Consider the following 24720-nt stretch of genomic DNA (forward strand, 5'->3'; position numbering starts at 1 on the left):
TATCAATCATTAATGAGAAGAAAGCGATAAGGTGGGACTGTAGAATTGTAGTCTGCCATGTAAAAGGAGACATGGAAAGTCAGTATGGAATTAAATTTATTATCAACAATGTACTGAAGGGAATGCTTCCTTTTTATTAATGTTTTTGAAAAGGTTTGGCTAGAGGGGATTGCTATAAACTGAAGTTATAAAATACAATTTTACTTTTATTTATATGTACACTTGTTCCTAGAGGCTTTTCACCTAATCCTTTATCTGAAAATAAAAAGATATTGAAATCTAAGCTGCCAACATAAAGAGAAAAGGAAAACTGTTTCTAAGATATAATATTCAGAGTTATTCTCTATTCCAATGGAAAGGAAGTAGAAAAGCTATAGAATTTTAAAATAGTCTTAAAAGAAACAAATTAAACATCCAATAAATTTAACAAATGGTTTTCATCATACAGAAACTGAATTCCTTTTCCATAGTGCTACTTTTGTCAGGAACTAGGAGATATTTTCTGCATAGCATGAGTAACTTTTTGTGGTACCCCAGTCACAAGATTGTTTCTGTTTTCAGGAGTAGGCTTTGATTTCAAGTGGCCTCACTCTCAAGTTCGAGAGATTCACCTACGACGGTACAACTTAAGGAGGTCAGCCCTTGAGATTTTTCATGTTGACCAATCCAACTACTTTCTCAATTTCAAAAAAGAGGTATGTAAGATGCTAACTTTCTGGAAGCCCCAGACTGTTAGCTTGAAATTATTTTCCAACTAGTGAGCTGTAATGAAACTTCACAACTCTACTCTTTCATCGAGTCAAAATATATATTAGAGAAAAAAAAATACATACCTTTGGGACTAACCAGTATATGCATTTTTGTTGGAATTTATGTGCAAGTGTTTGGAGGATATTTGTTTTCAGTTTTTATATATAGGTAGGTAAAGAAGTCAATAGAATATTGAGTGTCAGCTAATAGGTGTCTCACAGTATCCAGTTGTGAAATAATATGCAATATATATGATATAACTGGATTTATGAAATTAGGTTGGGTTCAATTCAACAATAGTGGAGCCTGTGTAATCAGGAAGAATAATGGAACATGTTTTTCTAGGAATAGAGTAAATTCTTACATAGTGTAAGTGGTTAAGAGATTGCCACTGAAGCCAGGTTACGTGGATCGAAGATCATTCCACCACTAGCTCTGTAACCTTTGACCCGTTACTTGCCCCCAGCCTTCCTTCCCTCTGTCATATACTTGAGGTCAGACTTGTATCAGAGTCTGATAGCTCTCTCCACCTTGCCTAGCTTTCTCTCCATTTTCTCTCACTGTCATCTCTCCTAATAAAATCCTGCATGTTCAATTCTGTCTTAGCATTTGCTTCTCAGATGACCTGGATTAGCATAGTCAGTAACTAAGTTTCTGTTCATTTGTGAGTTCCAGGTTTATTTGTAGATGATTTGATTCAGACATTTAAAGAGCATTTTTCTATTTTTACAAAAAGATAATTTTTTACTATTAAAAATAAATTTTCCCCCATAGGAAAATACAATGTATGTGTTTTTTAGAAAGCTATTTTATGTAAGTAAACCAAGCACACTCCTGTTGAATACTATGCTTTTGTAAATAGTTTTTTGTTTGTTTGTTTGTTTTTAGGCCTAGTGGTATGTCTTTATTTTGTTCCATTTATTCATTCTTTTGGTGGATTCGGGGCATAATAAGTTCGATTCTTATTGATAGATATAAGATGCTAGAAGGGTATCCAGGGAGAAATGACAAATATCTCCAGTTGGAAATATAAGTGTAAGGTAGACGTTAGGGTGGTAAATATAGATCTGGAATCAGCATATGGGTAACAGATGAAATTATGACAGAAAATAATATCACCTCATGAGCAGAACAGAACAAGAAAAGGAGTAGATGATAGTGGACCCCATCGTCAGTTTAAGGAGCAGGTAAAGGAAAAGGAGTTGGTGAGAGACTGAGAAGGATGATCAGAGAGTGATGTAAGACCTGGAGAGTAGTGTCCTGGATGATATGTACGGGAGAGTCTTAGGGGTTGATCTGTAAGGTCTAATGACATGTATCAATAGAATGAAGCCCAAAACAGATCATCGAATTGGAAAATGAGGTCAACTGCACTGACACAGTTCATCCAGATTGCTATGACAAAATTACCATAGACTGGATGTCTTAAACAACAAATACTTATTTCTCTTAGTTCTGGACTGAAAGCTGGAAGTTCAAGAGCAGGATTCCAGTGCAGTCAGGTTCTTGGTGAACACCTTCTTCCTGGTTAACAGATGCTGTATCCTTACATGGTGGGCAGAGAGGGAGAAGGAGAGAGAGGATGAGAGAGAGAGAAAGAGCTAGCTCTCTGGTCTCTTATTTTTTTTTTTTTTTTAAATTTTGTAATTTTATTTTATTTACTTTTTTATACAGCACATCCTTATTAGTCATCAATTTTATACACATCAGTGTATACATGTCAATCCCAATCGCCCAATTCATCACACCACCATCCCCCCCCCCCATGGCTTTCCCCCCTTGGTGTCCATATGTTTGTTCTCTATCTGTGTCTCAATTTCTGCCCTGCGAACCGGTTCATCTGTACCATTTTTCTAGGTTCCACATATATGCATTAATATATGATATTTGTTTTTCTGACTTACTTCACTCTGTATGACAGTCTCTAGATCCATCCACATCTCTACAAATGACACACTTTCGTTCCTTTTTATGGCTGAGTAATATTCCATTGTATATATGTACCACATCTTCTTTATTCGTTCATCTGTCGATGGGCATTTAGGTTGCTTCCATGACCTGGCTATTGTAAATAGTGCTACAATGAACATTGGGGTGCATGGGTCTTTTTGAATTATGGTTTTCTCTGGGTATATGCCCAGTATATTGTTGGGTCATATGGTAATTCTATTTTTAGTGTTTTAAGGAACCTCCATACTGTTCTCCATAGTGGTTGTATCAATTTACATTCCCACCAACAGTGCAAGAGGGTTCCCGTTTCTCCACACCCTCTCCAGCATTTGTTGTTTGTAGATTTTCTGATGATGCCCATCCTAATGGGTTTGAGGTGATACCTCATTGTAGTTTTGATTTGCATTCCTCTAATAATTAGTGATGTTGAGCAGCTTTTCATGTGCCTCTTGGCCATCTGTATGTCTTCTTTAGAGAAATGTCTATTTAGGTCTTCTGCCCATTTTTGGATTGCGTTGTTTGGTTTTATCATATTGAGCTGCATGAGCTGTTTATATATTTTGGAGATTAATCCTTTGTCCGTTCATTCATTTGCAAATATTTCTCCCATTCTGAGGGCTGTCTTTTCGTCTTGTTTATGGTTTCCTTTGCTGTGCAAAAGCTTTTAAGTTTCATTAGGTCCCATTTGTTTATTTTTGTTTTTATTTCCATTACTCTAGAAGGTAGATCAAGAAAGATCTTGCTGTGATTTATGTCAAGGAGTGTTCTTCCTATGTTTTCCTCAAAGAGTTTTATAGTGTCCGGTCTTACATTTAGGTCTTGAATCCATTTTGAATTTATTTTTGTGTATGGTGTTAGGGAGTGTTCTAATTTCATTCTTTTACATGTATCTGTCCAGTTTTCCCAGCACCACTTATTGAAGAGACTGTCTTTTCTCCATTGTATATCCTTGCCTCCTTTGTCATAGATTAGTTGATCATAGGTACGTGGGTTTATCTCTGGGCTTTCTATCGTGTTCCATTGATCTATGTTTCTGTTCTTGTGCCAGTACCATATTTTCTTGATTACTGTAATTTTGTAGTATAGTCTGAAGTCAGGGAGTCTGATTCCTCCAGCTCCGTTTTTTCCCCTCAAGACTGCTTTGGCTATTCGGGGTCTTTTGTGTCTCCATACAAATTTTAAGATTTTTTGTTCTAGTTCCATCAAAAATGCCATTGGTAATTTGATAGGGATTGCATTGAATCTGTAGATTGCTTTGGGTGGTATAGTCATTTTCACAATATTGATTCTTCCAATCCAAGAACATGGTATATCTCTCCATCTGTTGGCATCATCTTTAATTTCTTTCATCAGTGTCTTATAGTTTTCTGCATCCAGGTCTTTTGTGTCTTTAGGTAGGTTTATTCCTAGATATTTTATTCTTTTTGTTGCAATGGTAAATGAGAGTGTTTCCTTAATTTCTCTTTCAGATTTTTCATCATTAGTGTATAGGAATGCAAGAGATTTCTGTGCATTAATTTTGTATCCTGCAACTTTACCAGATTCATTGGTTAGCTCTAGTAGTTTTCTGGTGGCATCTTTAGGATTCTCTATGTATAGTATCATGTCACCTGCAAACAGTGACATTTTACTTCTTCTTTTCCAATTTGGATTCCTTTCATTTCTTTTTCTTCTCTGATTGCTGTGGCTAGGACTTCCAAAACTATGTTGAATAATAGTGGTGATAGGGGACATCCTTGTCTTGTTCCTGATCTTAGAGGAAATGCTTTCCGTTTTTCACCATTGAGAATGATGTTTTCTGTGGGTTTGTCGTATATGGCCTTTATTCTGTTGAGGTAGGTTCCCTCTATGCCCATTTCTGGAGAGTTTTTATCATAAATGGGTGTTGAATTTTGTCAAAAGCTTTTTCTGCATCAATTGAGATGATCATATGGTTTTTATTCCTCAGTTTGTTAATATGGTTTACCACATTGATTGATTTATGTATACTGAAGAATCCTTGCATCCCTGGGATAAATCCCACTTGATCATGGTGTCTGATCCTTTTAATATGTTGTTGGATTCAGTTTGCTAGTATTTTCTTGATGATTTTTGCATGTATATGCATCAGTGATATTGGTCTGTAATTTTCTTTTTTTGTGGTATCTTTGTCTGGTTTTGTATCAGGGTGATGATGGCCTCATAGAATGGGTTTGGGAGTGTTCCTTCCTCAGCAATTTTTTGGATGAGTTTGAGAAGGATAGGTGTTAACTCTTCTCTAAATGTTTGAGAGAATTCACCTGTGAAGCCATCTGGTCCTGGACTCTTGTTTCTTGGGAGATTTTTAATCACAGTTTCAATTTCATTACTTGTGATTGGTCTGTTCATATTTTCTATTTCTTCCTGGTTCAGTCTTGGAAGGTTATACCTTTCTAAGAATTTGTCCATTTCTTCCAGGTTGTCCATTTTATTGGCATAGAGTTGCTTATAGTAGTCTCTTAGGATGCTTTGTATTTCTGTGGTGTCTGTTGTAACTTCTCCTATTTCATTTCTAATTTTATTGATTTGAGTCCTCTGCCTCTTTTTCTTGATGAGTCTGCCTAATGGTTTATCAATTTTGTTTATCTTCTCAAAGAACCAGCTTTTAGTTTTATTGATCTTTGCTATTGTTTTCTTTGTTTCTATTTCATTTATTTCTGCTCTGATCTTTATGACTTCTTTCCTTCTGCTAACTTTGGGTTTTGTTTGTTCATCTTTCTCTATTTCCTTCAGGTGTAAGGTTAGATTGTTTATTTGAGATTTTTCTTGTTTCTTGAGGTAGGCTTATATAGCTATAAACTTCCCTCTTAGAACTGCTTTTGCTGCATCCCATAGGTTTTGCATCGTCGTGTTTTCATTGCCATTTGTCTGTAGGTATTGTATGATTTCCTCTTTGATTTCTTCAGTGATCTCTTCGTTATTTAGTAACGTATTGTTTAGCCTCCATGTGTTTGTGTTTTTTATGTTTTTTTCCCTGTGATTCTTTTCTCATCTCATAGCGTTGTGGTCCAAAAAATTGCTTGATATGATTTCAGTTTTCTTAAATTTACTGTGGCTTGATTTGTGACCCAAGATGTGATCTGTCCTGGAGAATGTTCCGTGTGCACTTGAGAAGAAAGTGTAATCTGCTGTTTCTGGATGGAATGTCCTATAAATAACAATTAAATCTGTCTGGTCTATTGTGTTATTTAAAGCTTGTGTTTCCTTATTTATTTTCATTTTGGATGATCTGTGCATTGGTATAGTGATGTGTTAAAGTCCCCCACTATTAATGTGTTACTGTCGATTTCCTGTTTTATAGCTGTTAGCAGTTGCCTTATGTATTGAGGTGCTCCTGTGTTGGGTGCATATATATTTATAATTGTTATATCTTCTTCTTGGATTGATCCCTTGATCATTATGTAGTGTCCTTCCTTGTCTCTTGTAACATTCTTTATTTTAAAGTCTATTTTATCTGATATGAGTATTGCTACTCCAGCTTTCTTTTGATTTTCATTTGCATGGAATATCTTTTTCCATCCCCTCACTTTCAGTCTGTAGGTGTCCCTAAGTCTGAAGTGGGTCTCTTGTAGACAGCATATAGATGGGTCTTGTTTTTGTATCCATTCAGCCAGTCTGTGTCTTTTCGTTGGAGCATTTAATCCATTCACGTTTAAGGTAATTATCCATGTGTATGTTCCTATGATCATTTTCTTAATTGTTCTGGGTTTGTTTTTGTAGGTCCTTTTCTTCTCTTGTGTTTCCCACTTAGAGAAGTTTCTTTAGCATTTGTTGTAGAGCTGGTTTGGTGGTGCTGAATTCTCTTAGCTTTTGCTTGTCTGTAAAGGTTTTAATTTCTCCATCAAATCTGAATGAGATCCTTGCCGGGTAGAGTAATCTTGGTTGTAGGTTCTTTCTGTTCATCACTTTAAGTATATCATGCCACTCTCTTCTGGCTTGTAGAGTTTGTGCTGAGAAATCAGCTGTTAACCTTATGGGAGTTTCCCTTATGTTGTCATTTTTCCCTTGCTGCTTTCAGTAATTTTTCTTTGTCTTTAATTTTTGCTAGTTTGATTACTGTGTCTCTCGGCGTGTTTCTCCTTGGGTTTATCCTGTATGGGACTCTCTGTGCTTCCTGGACTTGGGTGGCTATTTCCTTTCCCATGTTAGGGAAGTTTTTGACTATAATGTCTTTAAATATTTTCTCTGGTCCTTTCTCTCTCTCTTTTCCTTCTGGTACCCCTATAATCAGAATGTTGTTGTGTTTAATGTTGTCCCAGAGGTCTCTTAGGGTGTCTTCATTTCTTTTCATTGTTTTTTCTTTTTTCTGTTCCGCAGCAGTGAATTCCACCATTCTGTCTTCCAGATCACTTATCCGTTCTTTTGCCTCGGTTATTCTGCTATTAATTCCTTCTAGTGTAGTTTTCATTTCAGGTATTGCATTGTTCATCTCTGTTTGTTCTTGAATTCTTCCAGGTCTTTGTTAAACATTTCTTGCATCTTCTCTATCTTTGCCTCCATTCTTTTTCCAAGGTCCTGGATCATCTTCACTATCATTGTTCTGAATTCTTTTTCTGGAAGGTTGCCTATCTCCACTTCATTTAGTTGTTTTTCTGGGGTTTTATCTTGTTCCTTCATCTGGTACATAGCCCTCTGCCTTTTCATCTTGTCTGTCTTTCTGTGAATGTGGCTTTTGTTCCACAGGCTGCAGGATTGTAGTTCTTCTTCTGCTGTCTGCCCTCTGGTGGATGAGGCTATCTCAGAGGCTTGTGCAAGTTCCCTGATGGGAGGGACTGGTGGTGGGTAGAGCTGACTGTTGCTCTGGTGGGCAGAGCTCAGGAAAACTTTAATCTGCTTGACTGCTGATGGGTGGGGCTGCGTTCTCCCCCCCCTTCCCCGTTGGTTGTTTGGCCTGAGGCAACCCAACACTGGAGCCTACTGGGCTCTTTGCTGGGGCTAATGGCGGACTCTGGGAGGGCTCACGCCAAGGAATACTTCCCAGAACTTCTGTTGCCAGTGTCCTTGTCCCCATGGTGAGCCACAGGCACCCCCTGCCTCTGTAGGAGACTGTCCAACACTAGCAGGTAGGTCTGGTTAAGTCTCCCCTGAGGTCACTGCTCCTTCCCCTGGGTCCCGATGCGCACACTACTTTGTGTGTGCCCTCCAAGAGTGGAGTCTCTTTCTCCCAGTCCTGTCGAAGTCCTGCCATCAAATCCCACTATCCTTCAAAGTCTGATTCTCTTGGAATTCCTCCTCCCGTTGCCGGACCCCCAAGTTGGGAACCTGACTTGGGGCTCAGAACCTTTACTCCAATGGGTGGCCTTCTGTGGTATAAGTGTTCTCCAGTCTGTGAGTCACGCACCCAGCAGTTATGGGATTTGATTTTACTGTGATTGCACCCTTCCTACTGTCTCATTGTGGCTTCTCCTTTGTCTTTGGATGTGGGGTATATTTTTTGGTGAGTTCCAGTGTCTTCCTGTCGATGACTGTCCAGCAGCTAGTTGTGATTCTGGTGTTCTCACAAGAGGGAGTGAGAGCATGTCCTTCTCCTCTGCCATCTTGGTTCCTAATCTGTAAATAGTTTTAAAAGCACATTTGTATGTGGTATCTAAACTTCATAACAACATTCAGATTAGATATGGCAAATTCCATTCCTTTTTTTATAGATGAGGAAACTGAAGTTCAAAGATTAATTTTATTTCTTTACATTTGCATAAACCTGAGTAATTCACAAAACTGTAAGGGTAGAGATTATTATATTTAATATACAAATGAGACTCAGTAAATTAATTGATTTGCCAACATTATTAGTAAATGACAGAACTAAATTTGAACTAGAAGTGAAGTAGTTTTTTGATTCAATGTCTGAAGATTATTCCATTATATACTATAAAGTTCTAAAAAAAATACATGTCATAATTTCGTTAAGCCTTGTAAAATAGAGAAGTTAAAACCACAATCCTCTATTTATATGAAATGTTCAGAATTGGCAAATCCATAGTGATGGAAAGTAGTTTAATTGTTGTTAGGGGATGGGAGGGAGTGGAAATTGGGGAGTGATGGCTAGTGAGTATGTAGTTTCTTTTGAGGATGATGGAAATGTTCCAGAGTTAGATAATGTGAATGGTTGCACAACTCTGTGAATATTAAAAAAAGCCCACTGAATTGTATATTTTAAAGGGTGAATTTTATGGAACATGAATTATATCTCAATAAATCTGTTAATAAAGCCATAATCCTCATTTGTCTTGATCAATTTTTAAGCCATAAAGTGCTTTTTTTTTTAATAGGTTAGGAACAAAGTATATAGCAGACTGTTGTCACTTCATTCTCCAAATAGTTATGGAACCAGATCACCACAGGAGTTATTCAAAGCATCAGGATTGACACAGGTAGGAAATTTTAAGTCACTGATTTGCTGTTCATTTTATATCTCAGACTTTTGCTTAGAAGTAAAACTTCCTTCTTTCAATTATTTTATTTTGATTCTGCAACTGCTCTTCTTCCATTCAGATTGATCTTATCAATTATCTTTGAATCATTCTGTTTCCCTCACACATACAGTGCCCTGTCTCCAGTTCGCATGTCATTCAGTTCATGGGCATATCTTATAAATTCTTTTTCTTTTTCTTTTCTATTTTTTTTTTTTTTTTTTTGCGGTACGTGGGCTTCTCACTGTTGTGGCCTCTCCCGTTGCAGAGCACAGGCTCTGGACGCGCAGGCTCAGCGGCCGGCCATGGCTCACGGGCCCAGCTACTCCGCGGCATGTGGGATCTTCCCAGACCGGGGCACGAACCCGTGTCCCCTGCATCGGCAGGTGGACTCTCAACCACTGTGCCACCAGGGAAGCCCTAAATTCTTCTTTTTTAATAGTGTTCTTTTTAAAAAGTAGTACACAGGATTTTTTTTCTTAATAATAAAAATAATCTGTTCACAAGAAAAAAAATGGGAAAATACAAAAGACACCATGGAAAAAAGGCAAAAAAAAAAAAAAAAAATTCTCCAATCCTTCTATCTGCCAAAGCTAATGCTTTCGTGTATTTTATCCTCACATATATCCCAACATCTCTTGAATTTACACTGTCCAAAGCCAAAGAAAGGCCCTTGTTTTTTGCTCTCTAGGGTTTTAGTAGTTTTCCAATTAGGTTCTCTTGTCTCCTGGCTCTCTCCTTCCTCCTACATATGTGTTAATCTTTAAATGTTGCTATTGTTCAAAAGCCATCAGCAATTGTTTCCTATTGTTTATGGAATAAGCTTTATTTAATAGAGTATATTTCCTGCTTTCTGTGGAATAAACTTTATTCATTAAAGTACTGTTTCCTCAGTTTGGCACTCAAGTACAGTTAAAATTGGGCTTTCTATAAAATCTGTATACATAGATTAATTTTTCACTATTTCCCATAAGTATGTCCTTTGCTTAAGGCACACAGTAAACTTAAAGGGGTGTATTAATCTGTCAGCAAAATGCTTGAGCATGCCTACACTGTGTAGAGTAATTAGTAGTCTAAGTACAGTAAGGTGATTAAAAAAATAATGTTTATGTCTTCCTTTAGAAAATTTTTATATCTGTTATAGCAAAATCCCATTTACCTTTGCTCTATAAAAGTAGTTTTCTGAATATAGTTAATATAATGTTTATTTAAAATTTGTAGATCATTTAGTACATTGAGATACTGATTTTTTAATATTTACACTTATGAAAATTTCAACTTATGACAAAAATTTCAAATTTGGGCAGTCCTAGAATTAAAAAGTTTTAAGATATTCAAACAAAATATTTTTTAACTGAAGAAAAGACTTAATTCTTATAGAAGACTTTTTAGATTGTAGTGTAGGAGTTTTCCTTTTCTAGAGACCAATTTTTAAGAGGAAGTGAATTTAGGAAAAGCATATTGATTTTACCTCCCTGTTAAATATTTTTTAAAGCTTCATTCCTTTATCAAAAAGATGATAGAGATAATGGGAACAAATGATTATTTTAGTACTGTCAGTAATAGTTACTGATTTCTAAGAGTTACAGATTAATTTTGATTTTTTCTTTTATTGTGCTGTCTAGAAATGGGTAAACAGAGAGATATCAAATTTTGACTACCTCATTCAATTAAATACAATGGCAGGACGAACCTATAATGACCTTGCGCAGTATCCTGTGGTGAGTTTTATATAAATCTTGTAAATATGGAATTACCTTTCAGTTTTCTAATACACAAAATATATGTGGATGATATCTAATTTTTATTTTTAAAAAGACATAAAAACTGATTTTGCCTTTCTTTATATTTCTACCGTGCTATTTTCAAGAAGTATGTAAATATGAAGAGTATTTTAAAAATAAAAACTCTTTTTCTTTCACTTCATTGAAAATATTCCAGTGGAATTACAGAAAATAATGCTTCTGGTTATTGAACTAAAGATGAATAAACATTTGCAACAGGGAAAAAATAAAGACTATCCCTTTTTGTCTTAGATAAACATTTATATTAGATATGGAGATGGTAGCCTCTCTAGGAAGGAATGTCTAAATTGTAAATTGTGGCTCTTTTAGTTCCCCTGGATTTTACAAGATTATACTTCAGACGAGTTGGATCTTAATAACCCATCTGTATTTCGAGATCTATCCAAACCAATTGGGGTAGTTAATGATAAAAATGCCAAAGCCATGCGAGAAAAGTAAGTGCTTTTCATCCCTTTTGAAAGATGCCCACAGCTTGTTTGAATTTGTATTGATTTCTGCTATGGCCAACCAAGTGTTACTTTTTTTAAATGCACAACTACTTTTGATAATCAGAGTCTGGTAATTCCTTCACTAAGTTTTCTTGAAAATATATCAGTTGTCCTTCAAATATCTTAACTATAGTCTGTGTATTTCCCTTCATTACCAAAGTTAAATTTATATTGTTTAGAATTTCTTTCACCTTGTAATAAGTATGTGCTAAATGGTAATAGGTTCTTGAAATTTTTCTCCCCAGGTATTTTAGACTTAATAACCTACAGATCTAACATTCCATCTAATATAATATTTTGGTGGATATAAAATTAATAATACTAACCTGTTGTTCACCAATAATGTGAATAAAGAACAGTGAAATGTGTGAAAATTTAGAAAGTGATATTTGAATAAGGAAAGGAAATATTTATAGTTCTATATATTTTTGAGCCACCCTGTAAATGTCTCGTACTTTTCTTTTTATCCAAAGCCAGCTGCTGACAGTAAAAAATAATTTTAATTTTCCTTTTTCTCCGTGTGAACTTGTGGATGACTTGTCAGTTATGACTTCTAGTAATAAAGACAAAGAGCAATTCTGCAAACAAACTTAGTTGTAGATTTATTTGAGGGTTGATGGTACATTATTTTTTTCCCCCCTTTTTGTTTGCAGATCTTCTCCAGGACTTTTTGCAGTGTTTAATATTTGTTGTACTAAATGGAATTTTGCTGTGTATATATTACTCTACTGCCATTAGTCACACTGTTAACATTGTTCCACAGGAAATACTGATCATATAAATTAACTTATTTTATAGATAATCAAAGATACAATTTAATTTAAATTTCAGCAGTTTATTTTTTTGCATAGGTACAAATGACTTTGACCCGAAAACTTTCTTTATTCTCCTGAATAGTCATGATTTCTATGTAAAAGGAAATTTACCTTAGCTTGATGAACTGATTAGTATTTTGGCTTAAAAATTTCAATGTTTATTGCTTCCAAAAAACTGTTCATTCTTATTTAGATACTATATCCACGAACTCAGATGTCACCATTCAAAACAATTACAGGATCAGTGATAGTTCTTGCAGAATTATTATATATATCCTTTGCTGATAATCTGATTTAGACCTTCTATTCCACCATCTCCTTTTTTTTTTACCTTTTTAAAAAAAATTTTATTAGAGTATAGTTGATTTACAATGTTGTATTAGTTTCAGGTATACAGCAAAGTGATTCAGTTATACATATATTCATTATTTTTCAGATTCTTTACTCATATAGGTTATCACAGAATATTGAGTATAGTTCCCCGTGCTATACACATCTCCTTCTTTTACCTTTAGATCATTAGACATTCATTTTTACAATTCTTGACTGACCTTCTATATTTTTTTCCATTATCTTGGCCACAAAAGGATGTCTAATTATCACATGCTTACAATAAGCAGAAAAATAGAAACAACCTAAATATCTATAAGTAAATAGTGAAATTGTTGTATATTCGTAGATCTAATTTTTATAAATACCGTGTACCTGTTAAAAATAGACTATTCAGGGCTTCCCTGGTGGTGCAGTGGTTGGGAGTCCACCTGCCGATGCAGGGGACGCGGGTTCATGCCCCGGTCAGGAAGGATCCCACATGCCGCGGAGCGGCTGGGGCCGTGAGCCATGGCCGCTGGGCCTGCGCGTCTGGAGCCTGTGCTCCGCAACGGGAGGGGCCACAACAGCGAGAGGCCCGCGAACCGCAAAAAAAAAAAAAAAGACTATTCAGTCGTTTCGTAAGATTTTTAAAACTTTTTATTGTCGTGTGGTTGATTTACAATGTTGTGTTAGTTGCTGCTGTACAGCAAAGTGAATCAATTATACATATTTTGTAAGATATTAACAGAAAATTGTTAGATGAAAAAATAAGTTGTGAACAATATATAATGTATAGTGGTTTTACATTAAAATATATTTTTATATTAAAATATATATTAATTCATAATTCAGGATTGACACATATTCATCAAAATGTTAATGTTAATTATCTCTGGGAAGTGCAATTGTAACTGATTTTAAATTTCTTCATTTTTGGTAGTTTCTCTCTGGTTTCTAATTTATAGTGAATATTATTGCATAATACAAGTGTTCAAAAATCCAATATTAGTGCTATTTTATTGCTCAGAAAAAAGTAATAAATTTTTTTTCATTTATTAACATGACATGATGATACAAATACATAGTTTCTTTTTTTTTTTTTTTTTTTTTGCGGTACGCGGGCCTCTCACTGTTGTGGCCTCTCCCGTTGCGGAGCACAGGCTCCGGACGCGCAGGCTCAGCGACCATGGCTCACGGGCCTAGCCGCTCTGTGGCATGTGCGATCTTCCCAGACCGGGGCACGAACCCATGTCCCCTGCATCGGCAGGCGGACTCTCAACCACTGCACCACCAGGGAAGCCCACAAATACATACTTTCTTAAAAACTGTGTTTTCAGCAATACAATACAAACATATGTCTTTCTAAGTTAATTTTACTATTGTGGTTATAAAACTTTAGTTTCTTTTTTTAGATATGAAAATTTTGAGGATCCTATGGGAACTATTGATAAATTTCATTATGGTACTCACTATTCAAATTCTGCTGGGGTTATGCACTATCTTATTCGTACAGAACCATTCACCACCCTCCACATCCAGCTTCAGAGTGGAAGGTATGTTTTGGGTAAATAAGCTATTTTCTTAAGACTGTATGATAGTGTTGAAAACTCTTTGCCTTCATGTCATGTACTGTTATAACAGGGCCTTATCTTTTTTTTCTCCTCTGTTAGATTTCGATTCATATACTAGCTCCCTAGATAAAAGCAGCCAAACTTGTTTGAGAACAGGTCACTCAAACTGACTTACACAAATGACTTTTAAGGTGAATTCCTTTTTACTGCTATCCAGTGTACTTTTGTGATTTTCAACTGGGTTTAGGAATCTACCAGAGATTTAGAGTTAGAACTGATTTAGACCTTGATCCAAGATGTATCCCAGAGATTCAAACCTAACCAATGCCTATGTAGTCCTCCTAAAAATATTTATTAATCAATAGGAATAAAAATAGGGAGAAATAAGGGCCCTTACATTATTAGTAGCAGCTCAAACAGATCTGTGATGCCATTGTATTATCGTATCACCTGTCAGTGTTATAACTTACCTAACTTTCACATTTTCTTAATGATCCTAAAGAAAGAAACTTTTCCAAGAATCCTCCATTCCCCAATGTATCCTCCAGGAAGCTCTCTACTAACTCCCATTTTGTCTTCATGTTGCCTTATTCTTTACCATTATCATTTTGCCTTTTCTACCCAATCAAAAACTATGTAAACATTGCCTGTTCTACTCTTTCCATGTACATTTTATCTCTCAAAATTAGCCTGGGTTCCTTATTCCTGTCTTTAGTACACCAAGCCTTGGCTATCAAGGAGAGGCTTTGATCACTACACATCTCCAAATGTTACATTTGTCATGAATGCAGGTAATTTTCCTTCCAGGAAAGTATAACTGGGTCTTTTCAGCTTTTAGTGATTTTATGAATATATGATTTTTTAAAAAGCTTCAAAAATAGATTCTGTTTGTGCTTCAAAGGACATCATCAAGAAAGTAAAAAAGACAACCAATTCAGTAGGAGAAAATATTTGCAAATTATAGATCTGTTAAGGGACTTGTATCTAGAATATATAAATAATTCTTGCAGTGCAATAATAAAAAGACAAATGACCCAGTTAAAAACTGGACAAAGGGTCTAAATGGACATTTCTCCAAAGAAGATTACAAATTCCCAATAAACACATGATTAACATCGTTAGTCATCAGGGAAATTCAAATCAAAACCAAATTGAGATACCTCTTTACCCACATGAGGATGGCTATAATAAAAAAGACAGATAATACCTACTGTTGATGAGTATGTTGAGAAATTGGAATAATTATGTACTGGCAGTGGGAATGTAAAATGATGCAGACTCTGTGGAAAACAGTCTGGCAGTACTTCAAAAGGTTAAAGATAGAATTACATATTACCCAGCAATTCTACTCCTACGTATATACCCAAGATAACTGAATACATATGTTCATGCAAACACTTGTGCACAAATGTACTTAGCAGCATTATTTATAATAGCCAAAATATGGAAACAACAAAAATACCCATCAACTGGTAAAGGAATAAATAAAATGTGGTATACCCATGCAATAAAATATTATCTGGCATGAGTTAATAAAGGGAATGAAAGATTGATATATGCTACAACATAGATGAACCTTGAAAGCAGTACACTGAATAAAATAAGCCAGACACAAAATGCCATATATTGTATGATTTACATAAAATGTCTAAAATAGACAAATCCATAGAGACAGAAAGTAGATTAGTAGTTGCTCAGGGGTGGAGGGAGAGTGAATGGAGAGTGACTGCTATTAGATGCAGGGTTTCATTTTGGAGTGATGAAAATGTTCTAAAATTGGTTGTGGTGATGGCTACACAGCTCTGCATATACTGAAGGCCGTTGAATTGTTCACTCAGAGCGAATTATATGTATGTTAATTATGTATCAGTAAAGCTGTTCTCCCCCACCCAAACAAAAAGATTCTTCCATTAAAACTGTACGTCTCCTTCAATTTGAATATACCATTATTAGACTTTATTGATGACACAATCATTGACTGTAATTAAATTTAGAGTTCTGCTAAGTTCAGCTCTGCTTCAAAACAAGGTTGCTAGGCATAAAGAGTCATATTAGTCATTAACTGTCACTTAGAAGTCATCATTTGTGGAATAAATCCAGGAAAACACTGTCAAAGGAGATGAAACAGAAGGGATTTATGCTGTTTGTGATTAGCCAAAACAATAAAATTGCAGCATGACCACGTGAGCTTCTTTCAACTACCATAGGCCCAGGATGGAACTTGAAAATAAAGTTAAAATAAGATAATAGTATATGCAAGTAAAGTATAGAAGCTTTAGCTGACAGAGCTATTTCCCTAACACCCTCTGGTTTTTAGCAAAAGAGTTTGTAAAGATCTTATGTATCAAGGATTAAATCAGCAGCATTTCCATAGATCTGTTAACTATGTATGTCAATACTATAATACTTAGAGTGATATTTAAACTCTGTAATTTTAAAATATCCAAATAATATTTATTCACTTTCTGTAATAAATTTTACTGATTAAAAATTATGCCATTTTCATCTATTTTAACTAAGATGATACTAGTGATTAAAATTATAGTATTCAGTTCCTGGCAACAAAATAAGAAAGATTGTCATAAGGAGAGCAACTTGTGTTTTTAGACATTAAAGAGAAAGGTTAAATAAAGAGAAACTAATCATGAGGAAACCTGAAGGAAGATTAAAGGTTTGTTTTAGCCTGTTGTTGCTCTCATTCAGTATTCACTGTTCTCTTTCAATCTCCACATGCAGGTTTGACTGTGCAGATCGACAGTTCCATTCCATCCCTGCTACCTGGCAGGCTCTCATGGACAATCCATATGATGTGAAGGAACTTATTCCTGAATTCTTCTATTTCCCAGAATTTTTGGAAAATCAAAATCGTAAGAAATAGATTAAAAATTGGACTGAACAGGTCCCAATGGAGAATCCTGAAAAATATCTTTTAGGACATTTTTGTGATGACCTCTAGATTATTTAAGGTTCATTCTGTCTGTGTATTATTCAGTGACAAGGCTTAAATGATGTTCAGGTACTAGTCTTATCTTCTACGGATAGAAGTGCTACAGTGAATAAGATAAATGAGTCAAATTTGAATTGGTAAGAGAATTTATCAGAGTACAGTGTTTACTAGAGAAGCAAAAAATGGCTATATGCTATTTCAGCCATAAAGCTCCATGGGTTAAAAGTGTTTGAGTTAGGTAAGATGAAGATTTATACCAGGGGTCAGCAAACTATAGGTTCATGGGCCAAATCTGTGGGCAGACCCATATGTTTATAAATAAAGTTTTATTGGAATACAACTAGCCAATTCATTTACATAAACTGTGGCTGCTTTCACAGTATAATGGCAGATTTGAGTAACTGCAACAGAGACCATAGGGCTCACAAAGCCAAAACTATTTATTCTTTGACACCTTGTAGAAATTTGCTGACTCCTTTTACAGCAGAAGACAGGAGGCAAGTTGAAAAAAATGACTGGGTATAAGTTACCACAATATTTGAAAAAGCATATTATGTTTTTGAAGAAAAGAATCATAGAGTGAAATATGGTCTTTAAAAATGTCCAAATACTTTTTCTATGAGGTGGTTTAGATTTATTTTAAGTACAAATAATGAAATTGGCAAGGTTCTTACTACTGGTGTTCTTTAGGGAAATTCCAGTGTCAAAGGGCTGTTACAACTTCTTTTTCCTCCCTCAGCACGTAATGTTAATGTTTGACCCTTTGCTTTCTCAGTAGAATTGTTTGTCCTGCTGGTGAAAGCATATCCAGGACTTCATGACCTTCAATTGTTCACTCTGGGGCAGGTTGTTGGAGGCAAGGCATCTAATTCTCAGAGTAAGGCAGTTAGAAGTGGTCACCTTCAGAAAATCAGATGCAACTGTTGACTAAGTGTGATCCTAGACTCTAAGTCAGCCAGAGGATTCGAGTCTTCTAAAGCAGGGTATCTGGGATAGTAGGAATAAGCAGATTAAATTTGGATACAGAATTTAAGGTTTGCCTAGCTTGACAATTACTCACATTCACCACAGCTAGTTGCTGTCTTGTACTACTGTCCTGGTGGCCTACATTTCTAATTATACATTGCCTCTTTATTTGAAATGAGCTGGGTAGGACAAAGCAAAGTATGTTAGAATGACAACAAATATGAATAAAACCAACTCAAAATTGTGCAAGCAAGAAAATTTAAGTACTTTCCATAGTAAAAGTCCTGAGATATGGTAACTTAACAACATCATCAAAGCCAAGTTCTTTCTGTATTTTTACTCTGCTGGTCTGGGTGTTTTGGCTTTGTTCTTGGCTAGTTACTGTCATGATTACAAATAACTAAAGCAATTCCAGGCATCATAGGCAGATACAACAGTGTCTTAGAAAGAAGTGGGACTTTTAATTCTTTGTGTCCTTTTTTTTTTTTAACATCTTTATTGGAGTATAATTGCTTTACAATGGTGTGTTAGTTTCTGCTTTATAACAAAGTGAATCAGTTATACATATACATATGTTCCCATATCTCTTCCCTCTTGCATCTCCCTCCCTCCCACCCTCCCCATCCCACCCCTCTAGGTGGTCACAAACCACCTAGCTGATCTCCGTGTGCTATGCGCCTACTTCCCACTAGCTATCTATTTTACGTTTGGTAGTGTATATATGTCTATGCCACTCTCTCATTTTGTCACAGCTTACCCTTCCCCCTCCCCATATCCTCAAGTCCATGCTCTAGTAGGTCTGTGTCTTTATTCCCGTCTTACCCATAGGTTCTTCATGACCTTTTTTTTTTCTTCTTAGATTCCATATATATGTGTTAGCATATAGTATTTGTTTTTCTCTTTCTGACTTACTTCATTCTGTATGACAGACTCTAGGTCCATCCACCTCACTACAAATAACTCAATTTCGTTTCTTTTTATGGCTGAGTAATAATCCATTGTATATATGTGCCACATCTTCCTTATCCATTCATCTGTTGATGGACACTTAGGTTGCTTCCATGTCCTGGCTATTATTGTAAATAGAGCTGCAATGAACATTTTGGTACATACCCTTTTTGAATTATGGTTTTCTCAGGGTATATGCCTAGTAGTGGGATTGCTGGGTTCTATGGTAGTTCTATTTTTAGTTTTTTAAGGAACCTCCATACTGTTCTCCATAGTGGCTGTATCAATTTACATTCCCACCAACAGTGCAAGAGTGTTCCCTTTTCTCCACATCCTCTCCAGCATTTATTGTTTCTAGATTTTTTGATGATGGCCATTCTGACTGGTGTGACATGATATCTCATTGTAGTTTTGATTTCCATTTCTCTAATGATTAATGATGTTGAGCATTCTTTCATGTGTTTGTTGGCAATCTGTATATCTTCTTTGGAGAAATGTCTATTTAGGTCTTCTGCCCATTTTTGGATTGGGTTGTTTGTTTTTTTGTTATTGAGCTGCATGAGCTGCTTGTAAATTTTGGTGATGAATCCTGTGTCAGTTGCTTCATTTGCAAATATTTTCTCCTATTCTGAGGGTGTCTTTTGTCTTGTTTATGGTTTCCTTTGCTGTGCAAAAGCTTTGAAGTTTCATTAGGTCCCTATTGTTTATTTTTGTTTTTATTTCCATTTCTGTAGGAGGTGGGTCAAAAAGGATCTTGCTGTGATTTATGTCATAGAGTGTTCTGCCTATGTTTTCCTCTAAGAGTTTGATGGTGTCTGGCCTTACGTTTAGGTCTTTAATCCATTTTGAGTTTATTTTTGTGTATGGTGTTAGGGAGTGATCTAATCTCATACTTTTACATGTAGCTGTTCAGTTTTCCTAGCACCACTTATTGAAGAGGCTGTCTTTTCTCCACTGTATATTCTTGCCTCCTTTATCAAATATAAGGTGACCATATGTGCGTGGGTTTATCTCTGGGCTCTCTATCCTGTTCCATTGATCTGTATTTCTGTTTTTGTGCCAGTACCATCCTGTATTGATTACTGTAGCTTTGTAGTATAGTCTGAAGTCAGGGACACTGAATCCTGCAGCTCCATTCTTCGTTCTCAAGATTGCTTTGGCTGTTTGGGGTCTTTTGTGTTTCCATACAAGTTGTGAAATTTTTTGTTCTAGTTCTGTGAAAAATGCCAGTGGTAGTTTGATAGGGATTGCATTGAATCTGTAGATTGCTTTGGGTAGTAGAGTCATTTTCACAATGTTGATGCTTCCAATCCAAGAACATGGTATATCTCTCCATCTATTTGTATCATCTTTAATTTCTTTCATCAGTGTCTTATAATTTTTTACATATAGGTCTTTTGTCTCCTTAGGTAGGTGTATTCCTAGATATTTTATTCTTTTTGTTGCAATGGTAAATGGGAGTGTTTTCTTAATTTCGCTTTCAGATTTTTCATCACTAGTGTATAAGAATGCCAGAGATTGCTGTGCATTAATTTTGCATCCTGCTGCTTTACCAAATTTATTGATTAGCTCTAGTAGTTTTCTGGTAGCATCTTTAGGATTCTCTATGTATAGTATCATGTCATCTGCAAACAGTGACAGCTTTACTTCTTCTTTTCCGATTTGGATTCCTTTTATTTCCTTTTCTTCTCTGATTGCTGTGCCTAAAACTTCCAAAACTATGTTGAATAAGAGTGGTGAGAGTGGGCAACCTTGTCTTGTTCCTGATCTTAGTGGGAATGGTTTCAGTTTTTCACCATTGAGGATGATGTTGGCTGTGGGTTTGTCATATATGGCCTTTATTATGTTGAGGAAAGTTCCCTCTATGCCTACTTTCTGGAGGGTTTTTATCAGAAATGAGTGTTGAATTTTGTCAAAAGCTTTCTCTGCATCTATTGAGATGATCATATGATTTTTTTCCTTCAGTTTGTTAATATGGTATGTCACGTTGATTGATTTGCGTATATTGAAGAATCCTTGCATTCCTGGAATAAACCCCACTTGATCATGGTTTATGATCCTTTTAATGTGCTGTTGGATTCTATTTGCTAGTATTTTGTTGAGGATTTTTGCATCTATGTTCATCAGTGATATTCGCCTGTAGTTTTCTTTCTTTGTGACATCTTTGTCTGGTTTTGGTATCAGAGTGATGGTGGCCTCGTAGAATGAGTTTGGGAGTGTTCCTCCCTCTGCTATATTTTGGAAGAGTTTGAGAAGGATAGCTATTAGCTCTTCTGTAAATGTTTGATAGAATTCACCTGTGAAGCCATCTGGTCCTGGGCTTTTGTTTGTTGGAAGATTTTTTTTTTTTTTTTTTTTTTTTTGCGGTACTCAGGCCTCTCACTGTTGTGGTCTTGTGGAGCACAGGCTCTGGACGTGCAGGTTCAGCGGCCATGGCTCACGGGCCTAGCCGCTCCACGGCATGTGGGATCTTCCCTGACCAGGGCATGAACCCCTGTCCCCTGCATCAGCAGGCGGACTCTCAACCACTACACCACCAGGGAAGTCCCTGTTGGAAGATTTTTAATCACAGTTTCAATTTCAGTGCTTGTGATTGGTCTGTTCATATGTTCTCTTTCTTCCTGGTTCTGTCTCGGCAGGTTGTGCATTTCTAAGAATTTGTCCATTTATTCCAGGTTGTCCCTTTTATTGGCATAGAGTTGCTTGTAGTAATCTCTCATGATCCTTTGTATTTCTGCAGTGTCAGTTGTTACTTCTCCTTTTTCATTTCTAATTCTATTGATTTGAGTCTTCTCCCTTTTTTTCTTGATGAGTCTGGCTAATGGTTTATCAATTTTGTTTATCTTCTCAAAGAACCAGCTTTTAGTTTTATTGATCTTTGCTATCGTTTCCTTCATTTCTTTTTCATTTATTTCTGATCTGATCTTTATGACTTGTTTCCTTCTGCTGACTTTGGGGTTTTTTTGTTCTTCTTTCTCTAATTGCTTTAGGTGCAAGGTTAGGTTGTTTATTTGAGCTGTTTCCTGTTTCTTAAGGTAGGCTTGTATAGCTATAAACTTCCCTCTTAGAACTGCTTTTGCTGCATCCCATAGGTTTTAGGTCGTCGTGTCTCTGTTGTCTTTTGTTTCTAGGTATTTTTTGATTTCCTCTTTGATTTCTTCAGTGATCATTTCGTTATTAAGTAGTGTTTTGTTTAGCCTCCATGTGTTTGTATATTTTACAGATCTTTTCCTGTAATTGATATCTAGTCTCATAGCGTTGTGGTCAGAAAAGATACTTGATACGATTTCAGTTTTCTTAAATTTACCAAGGCTGTATTTGTGACCCAAGATATGTGTCCTTTCTTTTTTTTTTTTTTCTTTGCGGTACGCGGGCCTCTCACTGTTGTGGCCTCTGCTGTTGCGGAGCGCAGGCTCCGGACGCGCAGGCTCAGCAGCCTTGACTCACGAGCCCAGCGGCTCTGCAGCACGTGGGATCACCCTGACCTGGGCACGAACCCGTGTCTCCTGCATCAGCAGGCGGACTCTCAACCACTGCGCCACCAGGGAAGCCCTGTCCTTTCTTAAATTTGAGAAACCCTTTCTCATAAGCTCCCTTCACTGTCCAGAGCTGGGTCATATACCAACCCCTATGCCAGTCACCTACAACAAGCATGAAATATAAGACAGGATGGACACTTGAATTAAAGCAAGGTTCTTCTACCAGATAAGGAGGAATGGCTATCAGGTGGCCAACAATATCTGCTATACAATAGTTGGGTTAAGGCCACACACCCTGTGCATCCTATCATTCTGTGACACTTGAACCTGTCTTCAGCTTTAAGGACACACTGATATTTTTAGGCAGCATCTTTAATGAAGGTCTTTTGTGTTAACACTTTTCCCTTTCCACACTGTATGAATAAGAAAATCTCATCTTTGGGACAATTTTGTCAAAAGTACTGTGTTCTAACTAGAATGAGCAAATCTTTATTATGTCAGTATCTACTTAAAATAGTGGTATATAAATATATTGTTTTTCCATAACACAAACAAGTCATTTTAAGTTACACCAAAAAGCTCTAAGGAGCTCTATTTTGTAAATTAACCATTAGAAGGACTGTTAATTATTTTTAATGTAAGAAGAATGCTTACTGTTGCATTTTTGTTCAGGTTAAGGGTTTTGGTCATAACTATAATTTCCTCCACTTTTTTCAGCAAAAAATAAACTATTATCTGATTTATCTTCTAATAACTAATTTTAAACTATCTTATTTTCATTTACCTTTTTAATCAACTGATAAAATGCATTCCAATAAATAAGGATTATTTTTACCTGTTCAATAAATTTATATCAAGAAGGGAACTTGATGGGGGGGAGGGATAGATTGGGAGTTTGGGTTTGACATGTACACTGGGCTATATTTAAAATACATAGCCAACAAGGACCTGCTGTATAGCACAGGGAACTCTGCTCAATACTCTAATAACCTTAATGGGAAAAGAATTTGAAAAAGAATAGATACATGTATATGTATGGCTGAGTTGCTTTGCTGTGTATGTGAAGCTAACAGGGCATTGTTGATCAACTATATTCCAATATAAAATAAAAATTTTAAAAAAAGAGAAAGGAACTTGATTCTCACCTTTTACTCTTAATAAAAGAAGAAAAGCATTCAGTTTTGCTAAGTAATGTACCCTTTTATTTGTTTTACTTGATTTATTTAAATCTAAAATGATTTGATACGTTTATCTTTTACATGTCTTAGAATTTAACTTGGGTCGTCTACAAGTTTCCAGAGAACTAGTAAATGATGTCATTCTCCCCAAATGGGCTAAGTCAGCTGAAGATTTCATCTATAAACACAGGAAAGCTCTGGTAAGATTTTTGTGTTTAGTTATTAGACAATCAATAAGATAAAGATCTATGTGTTTTCCAGAGGATGATGGAATAAAGTATATCTATTATTTTCCTGGATTAATTTGTAATCTATTATATGTGCTGTTTTAGAAAGTATAATATAGTAATTTATTTTGAGGTTATGGATCTTCTGATATAGTGAGACTATAGTAGTACAGTCCTATGGATGTATGCAAAAAATTTTTTTTTTCACTTCTATGAGATATCTACCTATTGTATGTGAACCTATTTTGGTCATAGTTTGATTTTCACAGTCCCCACATTTGTTTCAAATCTAACAAGAATAAGTACATTTTTTTTCCTCTGAAGGATTCCAGTAAGTTTTTAATAAGACAGCTAAATAAATCCTAAATGCCACTTAAAAATTTTACTAGTTTTTTAGCTAAATTTCCATTTTGGAATTGAAGGACTAGTGAGAGTTAGTTTAATGTTGCTATTGTGTTATTATCTTGCAGATAATGCTTTTTTCCCCCACAAGAGCCCACTTAGCTTTCTATCTAAACTGAAATGTTACAGATTCTGAAACTAAATAGGCCAGTACTTGGAAACATTCCTTGTCATTAGTACATAGTCAAGTTTACAAAATTCAGGATTACATTTTAACATTTGTAAGCAATAACCCCATGCATGAATAAGGAATTGGGAAAAAATAAAACAACTCTGAAAAATAATCTGTTACTTTTTAACTAGGCAGGAACTTCTCAGATGCTTCCTTCTGTGTTATCTATGACAGTAAGTAGGGGTCCAGGATTTTAGGAAGACATACTCCTCATTAATAAGAGGTTAGAAGTTTGTGTTTCAGTTATGTATTGCCGTGTAACAAACTATCCCAAAATTTAAT

At 35.7% G+C, this 24720-nt stretch overlaps 1 protein-coding gene across 2 annotated transcripts in view; it reads left to right on the forward strand.

Annotated features, from left to right (window-relative positions):
• NBEAL1 (neurobeachin like 1) overlaps positions 1–24720 on the forward strand; it is a 178415-nt gene that overhangs the window by 124275 nt on the left and 29420 nt on the right. For both annotated transcript variants that reach the window (XM_049712339.1, XM_049712338.1), the window contains 7 exons: positions 562–695; positions 8988–9089; positions 10754–10849; positions 11243–11367; positions 13961–14101; positions 16856–16986; positions 23728–23837. In XM_049712339.1, the coding sequence (XP_049568296.1) occupies positions 562–695; positions 8988–9089; positions 10754–10849; positions 11243–11367; positions 13961–14101; positions 16856–16986; positions 23728–23837 (839 nt within the window). The remainder of the gene's footprint in view (positions 1–561; positions 696–8987; positions 9090–10753; positions 10850–11242; positions 11368–13960; positions 14102–16855; positions 16987–23727; positions 23838–24720) is intronic.

This window comes from Orcinus orca, chromosome 7, assembly GCF_937001465.1.
Source record: "Orcinus orca chromosome 7, mOrcOrc1.1, whole genome shotgun sequence".
NCBI classification, from domain to species: Eukaryota; Metazoa; Chordata; class Mammalia; order Artiodactyla; family Delphinidae; genus Orcinus; species Orcinus orca.